The 17624-nt window shown below is 38.0% G+C and overlaps 1 protein-coding gene across 1 annotated transcript in view; it reads right to left on the bottom strand.

Annotated features, from left to right (window-relative positions):
* CDC42SE2 (CDC42 small effector 2) overlaps nucleotides 1-17624 on the bottom strand; it is an 82216-nt gene that overhangs the window by 30242 nt on the left and 34350 nt on the right. The window contains exon 3 of the mRNA XM_063320702.1: nucleotides 3247-3569. Within this exon, the coding sequence (XP_063176772.1) occupies nucleotides 3247-3300 (54 nt within the window). The 5' untranslated portion in view covers nucleotides 3301-3569. The remainder of the gene's footprint in view (nucleotides 1-3246; nucleotides 3570-17624) is intronic.

Raw genomic sequence — 17624 nt, 5'->3', positions numbered from 1 at the left:
TAAAGACCTCAGGCTATTAAGAAGCAAGACCTAAGCCACCATTAGGAACACGTTTCCTTCAACTGTATCACTATTGAGTTTTGTTTCTTTGGATCCTCAGTGCCTTCATTTATGACCCTATTTCAGAGAAGCATAGAGGCCCATGTTCAAACACGCCCCTTCCTTGATATTATGAGTACTGCAGACTCAGGAACACCAAGTGAGGTATTCGGCAAACAAAGTAACATTAGGAGAGAAAGTAAACCACTGCTTTCCAAGATGCCTATGTTTTATTTCACAGCAACGTAGTGCATCCATTTAGCACTGACAAAAGACAAAAAGCTGTGCCGTGACACTTTTCAATAAAAGATGATGGTAATACTTGAATCCTGTCTTTTAATTAAGAAACATCCTAATCTGACCTAGTATAATATAACTGCAACATTGTTACTGTTCTGCTCTGAGGTATGTTATTACAGAAATTATGGCAGTAAAATCAGGTAAGTAATGTGTTCTTATTGCCATAAAGATTGCAAATCTTATGTAAAAAGATATAGTTCAAACCCATGAAAATGCACTGGAAAGCACCGCTATGCAAGTCTGGAAGGCATACGGTGTACTGACAATAACCTAGAAAATGCCTGTGTGTACAGCACGAATAATAGTCTTCTATGCAATTGACTGAAAAGACTTAGTGCATTTTTCATTTTAAGTGCACTATAGCTGCAAAAAATAAAGATGCCATACTAAAGATGCCTAATATAATATGCTAGAATTTTGCCAGAAGAAAGCAACAGAGATAGTCCCTGCATCCTGGATTTCAAGAGAGGAGGAAAACTCCTTAGTTCAATGAAAGCTATAAATACCCCAGAAACACGCAACTACTTTAAGTTCCATGTTGTTTTTTTTCCTCCAGTGAAGAGGCTTAAAATCTATATTTCAGAGATTATCAGCTTAAAAACAAAAGGAACATTTTAAGCACTGATCAGAACAAATAGCAAATTAAGTAACTTCCTGCTTTCAAGGTCTGTTCTGAGGTTGATGGTTGGTGTTGCTGAACATGAAAGTGGTAGCTGGGACACTGTTAGTCAGGCCATGAAGAAGTTGAGATGCAGTAGGTAAAATGAAAGAAGGCAAGTGAAAAAGATGAAACCAGGCTGATGAGACATTTCTCCTGAGGAACTGGACTAAATTGACAGATTGAATGCATGGTAGGGGACAGACAAGTAGCTTTTAGGGAAATTTGTGTGTTTCACCTATCTTTTGATACAACAGGGCAATAAGTACCAGTATTTTGGGGCTAAAAACTAGCATGTTTTTCAGCATGTAAGTGTCCCAAACATGCAATCACACAACACCTGCAGCGACAAGGAAAACCACTTAGCAGTTTGCTCACACTGACAGTACATGCTTTGCTACATGCCAGAGAGGAAAAACATTCCTGTACTTACTCAGATGCATATATATCTGATTAAATACTCCACTTACTGTAACAGTGCACGGCAGAACAACTGCTGTACAACACAACAAAATGAGCTGGGTAACTGCAGGGGAAGGACAACTAAGCGCCTATTGTCAAGCATGCCAAGGAGGGCCCACAACTCTTTTCTGAGATGCGTCCTGAAGAATTCTGGCACTTCATAATGAGCAAGGCTCCTACAACATTTGAAAGGCAGAGTTCAGGAACTAGGTCAATGCTCAGCAATGTGCTGCTTCTATGTTAAACATATGAATGGCTTTAATTTTCTAAGCAAATACACACTACCAGATCAGCAGAAACATACAAAAATGGGTTGTTTCCCTTTTCTCGACTTTTGAAGTACAATCTCCACCCTTTCCATGAGTAATGACCCACAGATCACTACATGCTGTATTAACATACCATGCATTTCTTGGGTAATGACTGTATCATAAAGCTTGACTCAAGATTTTATAAGGACTGAGCCTCAGGATTCTTGTAAACAAACAGAATACGCCATTTTCTAGCTCAAAGGTTTTTAACAGTCACAGCTTATTTTTAATTGAAATATATGTTCCAAAAACTAGGCAAATAACTGGCTACATATGGACGCAGGTAGCATTTTAAAGGACTGAATGGTATTCAAGCAACGGGAGAGGACTGCAGCTTCCCATGTTGGTATCTGGCAGTTCATCTCCCAAAACTCTCCTTGACTAAAAGTGAGATAAAGTTGTATTCATTTGTTAGAAATGTTAATGGACACACTTTAATATTTGTGCTGCCACCCAACGATTAGTCTGGCATTCAGGATTTGTGCAATGACAAGGCCTAACATAAGATTGTTTTTTTTCATCCTTTGGCTTCCCTAAAGCCAAATATTATCATCTGAGTATATTAATGTGAGTTTGCTCTATTTGCTCTGGAATTCTCTTGGTCACCATTAATTTCAGCATGACCTTTAGTAGTAACTGGGCTCTTTTCCATGTATTTGCAAGATTACCATCCTTTCTATAAATTCATTTAGCTTTATCTGGATGCCACCCTACACAATGATTTTTCTCACAGTCCTAACCATATTCCTGGTTAATTCCACCTTCATGTAGGCAGACTCTCCCAACAGCATTGGGCTCAGAAACACACTCTAGAGGTACTAAGAGGGCATGAAACCTGAGAATATTTCTGTACTTTCTGTCTTCCTTACATATGCTTTGAAGTATTCTTTTATCCAATTGTTTGCTATGTAGTTTTTCACACAACTGCCATTCCAAATTCTATTTAAAAAAAAATAAAATTATTTACAGTATGAGTGCATCCCTTCACTCTCCTGAGGTTTCATCTAAAAATTAACACAACAATTAAGGCTTACTTAAAACAAGGTGGAGGAGGACTGGATTTCATGCTGGACTTTTTAACAAAATCCTTTCCTTCTTTCATCATTGTCCAGTCACACCTGAAAGCAGGCTTTAAGTCACACAGAAGTCAGCACATTTACACTAAAAAATGACTTGTTTTAGAATGACAGTTTAGAACCTCTTCACCCTTCCCTTCCCCTCCTCTTCAATTCAAACAAATAAAGGCTCTTTCCAAAGACTTTGGATAGATTTCACCTTAAGGACAGGAAAATATATGTGACAACCGTCCAGAACAGACATTTTTTTGTCCCCACTAAGCCAGGATGTTAGTTAATTCCTTATTTCTCACTGAGCTTAGCCAGACAGCACTAACTTAAAAAGCCGTAAGAAAACCAGAAAAGGTGACCAATGTTGTTAATTATACGAAAAGAAAGCAGTGCCAATATTCATACTTACAGGCTGAGGCTGTTCTGCAATACAGCAGTTGAAACACAACCAAAACTCACTCATTGTTTACAGTCTGACGTGGGAACACAGATGAAAAGCAGCACTCAACCTCCGTAAAACTGTCTTCAGGTAGCAAGTTCTTTAAATAGGTTTATTTATAATGGTTCCAATGTAAAAATCTTTTCTCTGTTGAGCTCTTCTCCAAAGACGAGTCAGTCCCAGGACAAACAACTTGAAGGCAAAAGGTTATTTTAGAGTCTTCTTTCAGAAGGTTGGTCCCAGCACCACAGAAATATTACGTATGCTTCTTTGGTCCCTAGCGTTACGTGAACCTGAAAACAGAAGTACATTACATCAAAAAGAAAGAATACACAGAATCTCGTGCTCCCGGACAGCCACCCACACCAGTGATTTCTTGCTAATATCTTGAACCACGGACTAAAGAGATACTAGCAAACAAGTCACATGCTTATTTCTACAGCGACTACCAAAAATGGCATATAGCAGAAATCCATATGAGGCTTACATTCCAGCTTTGGTTAGATGAAATAATATGAAGAAGTAGTGTCCAATCTTTTGGCAGCCATCTTTGTCTGATCTGTTTCTAACTTTCAAGTGTCATTTTAGAACGTGACAATTGCCCACACACCCCTTTAAACTCCTTAGGGAATTGTGCCTATTGACACTTCGTATTTCTCAACAGAAAAGTTCCCAGTCCATTCACAGCATGAGGTTTAAATAGTATTAAAGCCCAACCTTGTCGAACAGCTGCCAGGCAAAGGTGTGCTTTTCTAAATGTTGAGGAAACAAATAAATACATTTCTGTATATGGAAAATTTGCAAAATGGCCAGACTTGGTCAACTCAAGGTATTTTCCTTCCATTCTCTCTACCCTACTGCTTCATGTACAGTTGGCTTCAAAATAGGAGATTACTTGTAGAGTGTGAAACTGTTTCCTTAACTTCTGAAATCCCTCATGTGGAACAACTGAGGCTCCAGATTCCAGCCATTCCTTTGCTAAAATAGTGTTTATTGGTTAATCTCCAACCTGGTCTCTTTCAGTAAAAGTGCAATAAAAATTCCTGTGAGATTTCACCCTGGTTGTTTATCTTGCCATCTATCACTCACTTTACTTGCAGAAAGTGAGATAATGAGTATTCAGGTTTTATATACATACTCCTTGACAGTTCTATATACGGCTGCATCTTCATTCATAGAAATGTGTGCATAACTGTGCATCATTATTTGTATGCAATTCCTCACAGTAAGTATGAAGTGGCTTAGAGAGTCCATGGGATACATACACACACATTCTGCGGCAGACCAGTCCCACTTAGCTACTGCCTCGTCAGTTCTCTACATGCCAAACACACAAGCAATGAGGTCCCTCATTTACTACATACATGCTAAGTTACTGTACTGTGCAGCCACTACTAGCCAGGTACTTTCCGGGACTGTTGGCTGCAACACGCATATATGCTCCTTTCCCACACTAAATCCAAAGCCTCTGGGAAGCTTTCCCACCTCTTACCTTTTAAGAGACAAACCAGCTTGATGGTTAAGAAAAAACCTAAACAAAACCCTAAAAAACGCTTCTACACCACCTTTCTTTTGTCAGACACTTCTCGGAATTTGCATGCTACACAATTATTTTCTAAACTTGATACATCACAGTGGGCTTCTCTTGCTGTGCTAGTGACCCAATATTCTGATTCGAAGCTCCTGAACTTCTGACGCCCACATTACTGCTTCCTCACAATATCTTTTTGACAAGTCCAGGTTCAGCATATCAATTTCTTGTTCTCACAGAGGGTTAACTTCCATCCTGCCATTACACCCGGGTACAGAAGACTTACATGGAAAGGGCAGGGAAATTCCTCTGTTGAACAATCTCCTCATTTGCTCACTGATTGCTGGCACACTCCTCCAGCTCACTGCAGCGTTAAGTGCCTGTCTTGAGCTGAAGCCCTGGGAACAAACCCGAAGGGCTTGTGCATGCTCCAGAGAGCCTGTAAGGCTCTTCCTGGTTACAAAATACTAAAGGGTGCAGAAGAGTTTCTCCACCCAACCACTCTCAGCAGGAAGGACTTGTGCCCTCCAGGACAGAGTTCTCTTTGAAACTGACTCTCCCTCTTAAATCAAAAGTTGCTGAATAACAAAACCAAGGTAGACATCGTGCATAATAGTTTCTGATAACACACGCATTCTTAAAAATGTATTTTATCTTCTATAGCCTGTGTAGTGCCACATTTCTCTTCCATCTCGTGGTTCTGCAACCAGTAACAAGCTGTTTTCCAATCTGCTGTCTTTTAGTTAAAAAAACTGTGGTAGGAGGACATATCTGTAAGCCTGGAGAAAACTGACAGTAAATGCACCTCTTAAAAGGCAAACAAAAGCTTAGCAGTATCTGTTAGAGCACTGGAATTTTATACACCCCCACTCTGCTGAATAAATGATTTTTGTATTAACTTGGCCACTGTAAAAGATCAGGTATGCTGCTGCACTGAAATGGAAAGAAAAAGAATTAAACCAAAGGCAAAAACGCAATGTCAATGGCAACACACTAAGACTTTTTTTACACTGCTAGCTGCTAGTTTAAAGACTGAGTTGAAATGGGAACATTCTGCTGTTCTTTTCCAAGTTATTGGTTATAAAGAAAGAAGGAAAAAAGCACCATACCGACCTACAGCTACCAGTCAGGTAGTTATGTATGATCTGCTCTGTAGCAATCTCATGACAAAGTGCTCTTACAAAGCCTGGACTGCACCCCAGACCCAGCTGCAATTAATGAGATCCCTAAACATGTGCAATACTTCACAGCTAGTACCTTGCTCCGTGGTAGGATCGAGCTTTTAATGTGGCTCTGTTTGCAGGTGTTGCTGCATTTGCCAGCTGAAGAGGCTGAAGAATACAGTTCAAGACAACAGCTACGTCACTCTTTGTTTTCACTCTTTACACAATTTATCGTGCTCAGAGTGGTAGAACACCATACAGCTCATGTCTGAACCAGAAAGTTAATCGGAGTGATGAATGGTAAAACACTTACTTGTTTTTTCCCATTTAAACTTTCTGAACTCTGAACGCAACCTACTTTAGAGCATACAATTCACATTGCAAGAATTCACAGGACTATCATGCTGAACAACTTCGTCACATGTTAAGGCTTTTACACTTATGTACAACTTTAATTTCATCCCATTTATAGAAATTTTAAGCAGTGTGAAGAAATGAAGATATTTAAAAGGATGCATTGTTTAAAATTTAAAGTGAAAACCAGTAAGGTAATTTTCATTACTCTGAAGTTTATTCCACAGTAGGTGATCTACTGCAAAACCCCAAACTACCGCTTATTGTTGAATACCAGTCATAAAGGCACTAAGTGCAAACACTGCATTAATGTAGTGGGGGTGGAGAACATTCTCTTACAGTATCAGCAATTTTTATTAACCTTTCTGCAGAAAATAAACAGAGCAGGAAAGGAAGAAGGGTAGGAAAAAGAAATCAATCTCCCCTGCAAACTCTTACTGGCAAAAAGCAGGTTGGAGAGCCTTTACCTTAGCTGATCCAAACAGGAATACGCTGCATGCTTTGGAGGGTCAGTTAGAATAAAGGTACTTATTAATTATATAGCTTAAGAACAGAACACTGTTTTTAAAAAAACATCTATAAAGTTCCTTTTAAGGGCGAACTCTCTACATCCTTTGTCTGCATACTCTTCACTATGGGTTCAAACAGGAAGTGCGGTAACAACGCTCTTTGACAATTACTTGAAGCAAATAAAACCACAGGAAGAGAAAGAAAATGAGCGCAGGTGTGAACATCCAAATTTAACTAGACTTGCTCAAAGCTCAGACTACTATTTAAGGCGGGGGGGAGTGTTGGGAAATGGGTAATGTAAAAAAAAGCGAAACAAGCACAAAGTCATGACTAAGTCATGACATACAAGGACATGGCATACATGATGTACCATGACATGCACATGTATGCACAAAGTCATGACCAGGACTACTACTTGTTTTTTAGTCTCAAGTACTTTATAAGAAAGAAATTTACAATTATTCTATATATGGAAGCATCATTCCATAAAAGACAGTTTTTTTGTTGGTTTTTTTTTGCCTTAAAGGCTCTGAACAGCTACCATTTGTATCAATCCTGCAAGCTGTAAGTAGAAAATTATAATTTCAGTGTGCATTTTTAAGACTTCTTTCATATTTTCCACTTTAAATCTCTATTGTAGCAATACTACTTCCTCTTGCTGCTTAGCATATCCAGTCAAGTAGCAGCGAGAAATGAGGGATGAGGGGGGGGAGGGGGATTAAGGTGCATCCAAACTAAAAAAAGATGTTGTGCTGGTGCACACTTCCATACACTTATAGCTGTAGCAATTGGAGGATGCTCTCCAGATCCCAAAGGAACCAAGGAGTGCTTACTCCATTGCCATTTTTTGAAATAGAACAAGCTGTACAAGAAGAAATAGAGGTTTTAAACAAAAACTGCGTATAGGGAAAGTTGCCTTCACACATGAATATTCTATCAGAAACTTTATCTCACCAGGGCAGTGTATTTGTAGAAGCACTCTTCCTCCATTCCCTTCCTTCTAGCAGAGTGGGCACTTCTGGGGACTTTGGCACTGCTTTTAAAGCACCAATTATCTTTTGCTCTTTCAGATCCTGAGAAACCTGAGCTGCAAGTAACTCTTGCCAGACAAAGGACAACGTTCACCATCGACATAGGCTGAATAAGGCTGAAATCCCTTTTTCACTTCCTCATAACTTTCCCATATCTATTCTGCTCCGACCAACACCATCACCCCCCAAGTACTTCAGGGTTTAGTTTCAAGACATTGAAGAAGCTTCTTCAAATTTTGAGTTAGACTTTCTTGTGTATTTTCAAACCCTGAATGCATAGGTCCTGACTCTAGAAAGGTATTTTATTCATGTCTCTATGATACGGTTTTGAACATTATGACTAAAACTCTTTCTAAGATTTTAGTATAGGGTTTTATTTTGGGATTATTGGTCATTTGGAGTCGGGGTTGCGTTTTTTTGTCCCTGTTTATGCTGAAAGCATTTTCATTAGTGTATTTCCTTAACAATTTAGGAATAGGTTGCTATCAAAGCTCTACACAAATTGCTAGCCACAAATGACTACATATTATGAGAGTGCTTTGCTTCTGAATTTGCTTCTGAATTTCAAAGAATATTGAAAATAGTAGAATAGGATGAAGGTACTCTTATGGCTTACTTAAAGGAGAAAGATGAGGGTGTTTTTTTTTTTTTAATTCTTGTTCTTGTTAATAGAATGGAGTCTAGCTTTAAGAACAATCTCTTCTTTCATTGGAACCAAAATACTTCCAGTTTTTGTTTGTGTTTTCAGTTTGTAGGAAGACGCCACAAGCTTCCCTGCAACAAGTGTGCCCATCTGAGATAATACATGGGAAGGCAGCAAGAGATACAGCAAGTCTGTAAGGAGAAATACTAGCTTTTCATATCAGGTCACAGACAGCGTGAGAGGGAGCTGAAAAGCAAGTGAAGGCAGGAAAGCAGGCCATTCGGTCAAGCAAAGAACGGCTCACACAGTGTGACAGTAATCAAGTTGTTTGCAAGTGCCAGCTGGGACCTTAAAGCAGAGAGCCTTTAAACATATTTAAAACATCTTGATAGCATGAGGCTCAAACATTTGTTTTATCATTGACAAATGTCCCATCCTGCCCCCCCCCTTTTTTCTTCACACGACCCATCTGCAATTGCCTTACTCTCTAGCCATTCTATCAAATTTAATTTCACCTTGAATAGTCCTTATTACTTTGTGCACAAAACCAACAAATGAAATAGACAGCATTACAATGATCCCATTAAAATTACCTGTGTCCACTCTGAAACAGGAAAACAGTTTTCAAAGCTTCCTGTGTCTTCAATTAATAATTGCTTTCAATATACATGGTTCAATGCAGGTTTCTGAAACACCTGACTTATTTCATACTATTTCCCATGCATACATGCAGACAAGAACCTACTTCTCTGAAAACCACAGCACAGAACATCTAATACTTCTGCATTATGAAAATACACTACGAAAAGATAGAAAGACTTAACAGAAAAATAATTGTCCAAATTTATTCACTAAAAAACAGGAAGGCAAACCAAAGACAAAATAAATATGTTTTGTCCTACATAAGACATAGTCTAGGCATAATATATTTTGCCCTACCTACAAAAACAGTCAGTTAAGAACAAGTGTGAAGCCTTTGAGAATCCACTCCTATGGGTTAGGAAATGTGATTTCACAATGCCTGCCCATTCACATTAAAAAAGAATAAATCCTGTTAGTCAAAGTTCTAATCAGTCAATAACATTATCTTCTACAGTGGCAAGGCCTGTTGAAGGTAACACAAAAGAACACTTTTCTGAGCTGGCCTCCTTGTTAATTCTAACAGGTAATACCAGTCAGAGAGAAAAAAATAAACAAGGCAAACTAGTGGTCTAAGGCAGGCTCAGTACAGGGTAACATTTCCATAAAGAATGGAAAGAAAAAACAGAAGAAAAAAAAACCACCAAAAAACCTAAAAACCTTCCCGAAGAGCCCTCTGATATTACTTCTAAAGTAATGATGGGAAATGGTTAACATCAGCATCCAGAGAGTCCATCATTTTAACAACAGTGTAGCATTAAAAGGAATGGAATAGTCTATGGGGACAAAAGTACCCATGACAAACTATGTGGCAGACCATACAAGATATTCAAGGGACCCCTACCTGTTTTTTAGTATTACAATACGTAAAAAGCATTATTCACAACATTCATAATATTCCCTTTTCCACAGAAAACTAATACATCAAAGCAATTTCCAAGGAAGTTCTAGGATAGAGGAAAGGAATAAGTGGGAACAGGGGGAGAAAAGGCCATTAGAACTGTCAAGAGTTCACAGAGGCAAACTCTCCTCAGTACAGTAAGTGTTTTGTGTTAAAACCATCAACATGGCACACTGCTGTTGCAGATTTTAAGTTACTTTTCTAAGATAGACAACCTTGCAACAGAAGTCTGCCACTGTATCTAAAGTAATTTTAACACACTTCTGTAGATTACTGCTGTCACTTCCTCACCTCCCACTCAAGCACAAAATAATTACTAGACCAATTGCAGTAAGCAAAGCAGCATCACGTTTTGTGGGACTGGATAACTAACGTTTATGCAGTCACCCAGTAACACTAGCAAGGGTGCACATTTCCCTGGTTGAAATGCAATATGAATCACCTCTGTTTAAGCCTTTGTTGGCAAGTGGCGATGACATGTTTCCAACAGGAAGAGTGCATCAGCTCAAGCAGCATGCTTCTGCTTCAGCTTTCAGTTCCGTAGCTTGCAAGCAACAAAACAGCAATAGTTTTCTGTTCAAAGTGCAGCAGAGCAGCATATTTTTCATCTGCTAGCATTTAAGGCCCTACCATTTCTTTATAGTTATTCTCTAGCCTTTTTATAATTTCTCTATTATTAGCTGCTTTAGATGACTTGAACTGTGTTTGTGCACCTGCACATATGCACATGGGAGATTGCTTAAAGAAGCTTAAAAATTAAGACAAATCACATTTTCAAAGATTTCAAAGATCACTCTAAAATAGAAGTGGAATTTAGGCCATTTGGAGTATGAACTTACAGAAATTATAGGCAGAGATCTCTAAGTTCATGCAGCCCATTTTCTCAGGTATACCAGTTCCCAGGTAGCAGTACAGTATATTGTATTGTACTTTCAGCACTCCCATCAATTCTCCTGAATAACCACTCTGCAGCTTAATACAGATCACATTGCCAAGCTCTATAGTCTATCCAGATCTCTCTGTAAGGCCTCTCTACCGTCGAGGAAGTCCACAGATCCTCCTAATTTAGTACCACCAGAAAACTCACTTAATGTACATTCAACTCCTGTGTCCAGATCATTTATAAAAACATGAAAGAGCCCTGGCCCTAAAATTGAGCCCTGGGGAATCCCACTGGTGATTGTCTGCCAGTCTGATGTAACCCCATTTACTATAACCCTTTCAGCCAGATCCTTCAGCCAATTGCTTACGCAATGTATTCTGGACTTGTCTAGCTCTATGCTGGACATTTTGTCCAGAAGAATACTGCGAGATGGTATCAAAAAGCTTTGGTAAAATCAAATCCCCATATCTGTTGGCTTCCCTTGGTCAACTAGACAGATGACCTTGTCATAAGAGGAAATTAAGTTTGTTAATAGGACTTTCCCTTTGTGAACTCACACTGGCTATGAGCAATGATGGTATTGTCTCTCAAGTGTTTTTCAATAACTCACAAAAACACATTCTCCGTAATTTTACCAGGCACTGAAATGAGACTGACAGGACTGTAACTGCCACGGTCTTCCTTCTTACCCTCCCTGAAAATTGGGTTAATTCACTGCTTAATTACCATTCAATCATTACTTACCATTTCCTTTTAATTCAATCATTGATAAAATTATAATTTGATCATCATTTAATCATTAACAAAACCCTTTTAGTTAAGCCCATAACAATGACTTATCTTAATAATTCCCCTGCAACACATCTTTTTATACACTAGACAACATGAACAACTTTATTAACTTAAAACTTTATTTGATAAAGTTTATGAAATCAGGTAGAGATGTGCAATTTTAAAACCAAAACACACTATGCTGTAACATACATAGAAAAATAGCCAAGCATACATAGAGTCAGCTTAACATAAAAATAAATGGTGCACAGACAAATCTCTAAGATTGAAATGCAATTTCAATGGAGATACCAGAATTATTGGCCTAGTTAAGGAACAAAGTGCTGTACAAAACAGGGAGTTTCAAAATGTTCCAGAAACATTTTAACAAAGTACATATTCTCAGCAGAACAGTTACTGCTGTTCTGAAATCTTAACACACAGGAAGCTAAATTGCCTCCTCAGAAATGACCTGCCTATCTTGCCAAGAAACACTGAATTATGTTCCCTGTGTACCCACAAAAAGTTCAAGGCCATTACTGCTAAAAATGCCCATTTGGAAAATGCTCTGTGGTGGTGAATCTCAGTGGTGGTGAAGTCACCTGGAGTTTCACTGTCAATGTAAAACCACTGTAAGTCTCAAATGGTTTGGCTTCCCTATGAAAACCTCCATGTATACAGCAGGATATGGCTTACCTACATCGATAGGTAGCCAATGAGTGGAAAAACCTAGAATAAAGGTGTGTCAAGACTAAGAGTTATTTTTCCAACTTTTTTTTTTAAAAAGTTGTTCATACCTGTAAACGCTAGCCAGGTTCATTTCAGTTCCCCAAACTGAAAGCTGCTGACAAAAAATCATACAGAACTTGCAATGCTTGCTTACTAAATATGAAAGAAACCTTATGTATCTCTGTTCTTAGCCAGTGCCTCGTGATAAGGAAGTTAATAGGCAACATGAAAAGTGTACTCTGACACCAAATAACCAGAGGATGACACTATTTGAACTCCACAATGAACTTCTAGCTATATTAACTACAGCTATTCAAAATTGTAGTCTCATACAATAGACCTGTATAGCATATAGTTAGAAATTTTACTTCCCTACTTCCTCCTAAAAACCAGGCATATCACAGAGAGGATATAATATTCTGGATGTAAATTCAGTCTGACAACAATTTAAAGAACTTTTGTTCATAAATTGCAGAGATTATCCTATGTCACAGACTTTCCAATTTTAACCAAGAGATGCTAAGAGAATGTGTTTAAAAATGCTTCACAACACAAACAACTACTCTTGCAAATTCTGAGGTGTTGGTTTTTTTTTTAAAGGAAAAAAACCTAAAAACATTTTCTAAAAAAAAAAAAAAAAAAAAAAAAAAAAACAAAACCACACTCCCATGGAATGACTTGTGATGAATACAAACATTTCTCAAAACTGAAGACCCTTCTGTTCTTTGCGATGCAAAGGAAATATTTTCTTTCAGTGTGTAGTATTTTAGTGTAGTATTACACTAATATGCAAGAGAGGACTGAGAAGTACACCTGGCCACTTCTGTTTTGTTCCTCAGGACACAGCCAGTCAAACTTCTCAGAATACATCTGAATTTAACAGGTGGTCTCTTGCCCACTGTTAAGGTATCCACTTTCTCAGTTGTGTCTATTTCACCATTAGTTAGAAAGTTTTCTGTGAAATAAAAGCATTTGGTTTATTTAAGAGTTGGGCTATGTGACAGCAGGGGATGACAACCAGATAAGCAGGTAAACTGGCAAGATCTGGACCAGCTTCTTGTCCAAGGGTGCAGGAGGGGGGGGGGGGGGGCAGCCAGCAGGCATGCAGCTTGCTGCAGGCAGAGCAGCCTTCCCCAAGGATCAAGCCCTGGGTCAGGGACCCCCAACTCAGCTTCCCGGCCCAAAGGTACGGTCTCACTGATGTTATGTGCATCTGCAAGTACGTGCCAGTGCAGATAGTTGAAAACTTTTTAAAAAGCTGGACGAGATAACAGATGGATAGTCAGATTATTAAGATTTTGTTTTTCTCCCCACCAAAAAAAACTGATTCACCTGCACCACACTTATTCATTTTGACTGCAGAAGTGCTGCAGGCAGTTGGTTTTGACATAGTCATGCATCTGCTGTTAATAAAAAATGCTGCTCTTCATTTGCTTTTAAGCATATTTTGCACTAGAAACACAGAAATGCTCTTCCTGTTCTTTTTCCAATACATTCTAGACTAAGCTCATATCACACAATAAAAATTATGTTCACTAGAGAACAACTACATCACATTTGCAAAGCAGAGTCATGCCAGCTATTCAACACAACCTAGCTGAAAACTACTCAGAACAGTACATTTCCCTCCTAAAAGTTTGGGGGCAGGGGGAGGGAAAGTACACTAAAAGACATTATGTATCATATGAAAGGAGACTAACTTTCAGGCTTCAATCTCAATCCAACCAGTGGATTGGAAAAAGAAGGTACACACTGCCACTGACATTTCCTCCCAAAAAATGTCAGTGTTGCAGCCTTCAATGCTACTGCTGCTACATGCGAGAATGCTGCAGCATGAAAAATAAGCCATTCTAAAGCAAAAAGTGCGCACAGATGTAAATCTGCTCTGTGTTTCTATCCAGGGCAATAAAGAAGTTTTAAATAGCATGACATTTTTTGCTCAATTTACCTTTACAGTCACTGGTTTAATTGTTAACCTTCTTCTTGGTAGAAAATGGTTTTCATACACTAAAGCTCAACCCACAGCAAAGCTACCTGCTTCTCAATTTAATGCAGTTTGAAAAACAGTACTTTCTGTCACACCACCAGGTGTTGAGAGACAGGTGTTGTGAATGTACTATCAACTGCAGCACTTGTGCTACCTGGAGTCTTAACTAGGCTCTAATTTCATTAAACAAAATTAACAGACTTGGTTCCCATAACTGACCAGACAGCTCTATTTTGAATTAGCAAGTAGCAACCATAACAGCAGAAGACCTTCCCATAAAATCTGGCCCCCCCAAAAAATCCCCAAAACAACCACACCACAATCCTTCCCACCCTCAAATGAGGGTATTTCATTCTTTAGCCAGACAGCATTTACTGCTTACTTCCTATTAGCTTCCAGTTACAGTTATGTTACTACACTATGTCTTCTGCCTTTCAAAGTCTCTGTTCTTAATATCATTCACAGATAAAAGTACCTTATTAACAAAGAAATCAGAAAACCTGTTCTGGAAAGAAAAAAAAAGTAACTAACCAAGAACATGCTGGACATGAAAGTAGATTTGCCATTTGTCACACACATTATGTCTACAGAAGGAAGAGGTGGGTGCTCAGTTGTTCCGAGATGTGATTTCATGCATAATCATTGCACTGCACTTAATGTACTTCCCACGTGGGCACCTCAGGAGGTGCTGAGAGTGGCTATATGTGAGGAATCTGATTTTCACAAGCAGAGTAGTTGTACCCACGCCATACAGGATTTTTGAGCAGACTACGGAAAGTAAGTCTAGACTAGCTACTGCAACATCCACATGCTACTGCAACATCCACACAAAAGCAAAAGAAAATCCCACACATGAACAGTCATATCTTGGCAAAGAAATCAACAGATGAATGAGCAGATCTTTTCTATTCCATTTTTCTTAATGATTCTGTGTGAAAGAAATCAAAAGGTCTTTAATGTACATTAAAAAACTGCATTACCAAAAAAAATAAAATTGATTTGGTACTCATTTAAAGACTTGGCAAAAAGTTTGAGAACCAGTATCAAGCATGTAAAAGAACTGCAACTTTTTTCCTGAACTTAATATACTCCCAGCATTCTAACACAAGCATAATTCTTAATCTTGGGTCATGGTGACTTCACTGATATAATTTGTGAAGTCAATTTTGTGACAGGATTGTCATAGCAAATGCTAGTAATTACTGAATTATCGTAAAAAAAATATGCATAAAGATCTTAGAGTAGAATCCATTATCATGAATCATATTGCTAACTATTTATCAGGAATTAGTATAATCGCTTAAAAAAAAAAAGAGACACAACAAGGAGGCTTATGGCAGGCACAGGATTTGCCATGAGCACTCTGACTTTGAGGAAGTCTCCTGACCTCTACCACTTTACATGTGTGGGAAACTGAGGCATAATGACAATATTATTTTATAACTCAAGATAGTCAAGGACATTCTTACTCAACTTAGTTCCAAGCACATGCATTTCCACCAATTTATCGATCTCAGTGTATGTCTTCTCACAGAGCTAGCACACTGAAACTGCTCTGTGATGTTAAAGACAGAGGGTAAACCTTTGCCCTGCAAAAGTGACCAGTGAATGTTTATTAGTTTTTAGAATTATGTAGGTTAATCTTTTACATTTTAATGAGCTGGCATTGAAAAGAACAAGATAAAAATATGATATATTTTCATATAAAGCAACAAGTATATTTCTCAGCGGAACTTTTTCTGAACTCTGCTCACAGAACTCTGAAGTTGCCGTGAATGGTCTGCCTTGAAAAAAAACACTGAATATACACTGCTGATAACTTTAATCTTTAACGAATTTTAAAAAAAACAACTCTGCACATCTGTCTTGTTATCTGCTTTCATTGCATTCTAGCAATATAACCGGTCACATATTCAGACCACTTCATGATGAAACCACAACATTCTTTTTAAAGGGAACCTTTTCACTTATTCAATTTTGCTGCTCAGAACAAACATATCAAGTGATATTTTGCAGGTCTGGAAGTAATACAACATGTTAGTTCTCAACTAACATTATCACTTTAAGAAGAGACTAGTTTTAATCCTTCATTAGGTGTGAACGACTGGTTGTAATATTTTATGAATATATTACAATGGCTGCAGTATCCACAGATACTACTTCCCTACTAGACATGCAAAATTATAGTATCCACGTGGGGAGTTAGAGTATGATACCTATCAAGTTTTATGTACTTTTAGTATTATCATTTCCCCTACGTCAACCCCATCTTCTGTATTTATAAAAGCTCTGCAGTATAGTCAGCAACTCTTTGACGAAACATCATTGTTACACCCTTCTTAAAAAAAACCCTAATGGATACTGTAAGTCTTTTCTTCAGGTGAGATATTAATATATCACATATGCAGTTGTTATACTTACCAATGTTTACTTGCTAGGTACATGCCAAGGAAAGATAATCCCAAAAATATGAAAGAGAAGATTTGCCACCTTTGCTACCATTAGGCAACACCACAGGACTACAACTGTACCAGACAGCACCGCACTACTTAATGTTTATCAATACAGAGTTTGGACAAATCACTGGAATTTTATGTTTTATTTTGCATGGATTTATATATGACATAACAGGATTTTTAAATGCCTAATCTTTTCCTCAAGATACAGACTTTACACTTAAGGCTTGAGACTACAAATAAGAGGCAAAGAAAAAAAAGTTATACAAGAAAAATATGCTAAAACAAAATATGGTTTGGAAAGAAAGCTGACTTACTAGTGGTGATCTACAGAAGTTATCTGAAGAAACAACAACATCCTGCTTACTGATGCATGAGTTTTCTAGCACATCGTCACGTAAAAAAACCTGCATTTCTTTGCATGGTTGTTCTTTCCATGATTGTTCTTTGCCAAGCACTATTAAGCTGAAAGTAGATTCTTATTTTTAATCAGTCAAAACAACAAATAAATAGATAGTTAAGTCATTCATTGACTTGAGGCCACTAATATGTTTCTACTGCTTTGTATTTAGCCAAATTTTCAGTCTTCTTTTGGGTTCGTTTTTTTTTTTTTTTGTAAACTAAAGGGGGAAAACCCCTGAAGTTTGCAAGTTCATTGTGTAGATAAGTGCCAGCTAAACTGAAGATGGCCTGCTTTAGAATTTCTAGATACAAACAGAAATGGTGACAAAAGGACTGGTGATTCTTGCA

The sequence above is a fragment of the Chroicocephalus ridibundus genome, chromosome Z, assembly GCF_963924245.1.
Source record: "Chroicocephalus ridibundus chromosome Z, bChrRid1.1, whole genome shotgun sequence".
Lineage (NCBI taxonomy): Eukaryota > Metazoa > Chordata > Aves > Charadriiformes > Laridae > Chroicocephalus > Chroicocephalus ridibundus.
The sequence above is the reverse complement of the archived record's forward strand: the minus strand, read 5'-3'. Positions and strand labels throughout refer to the sequence as shown.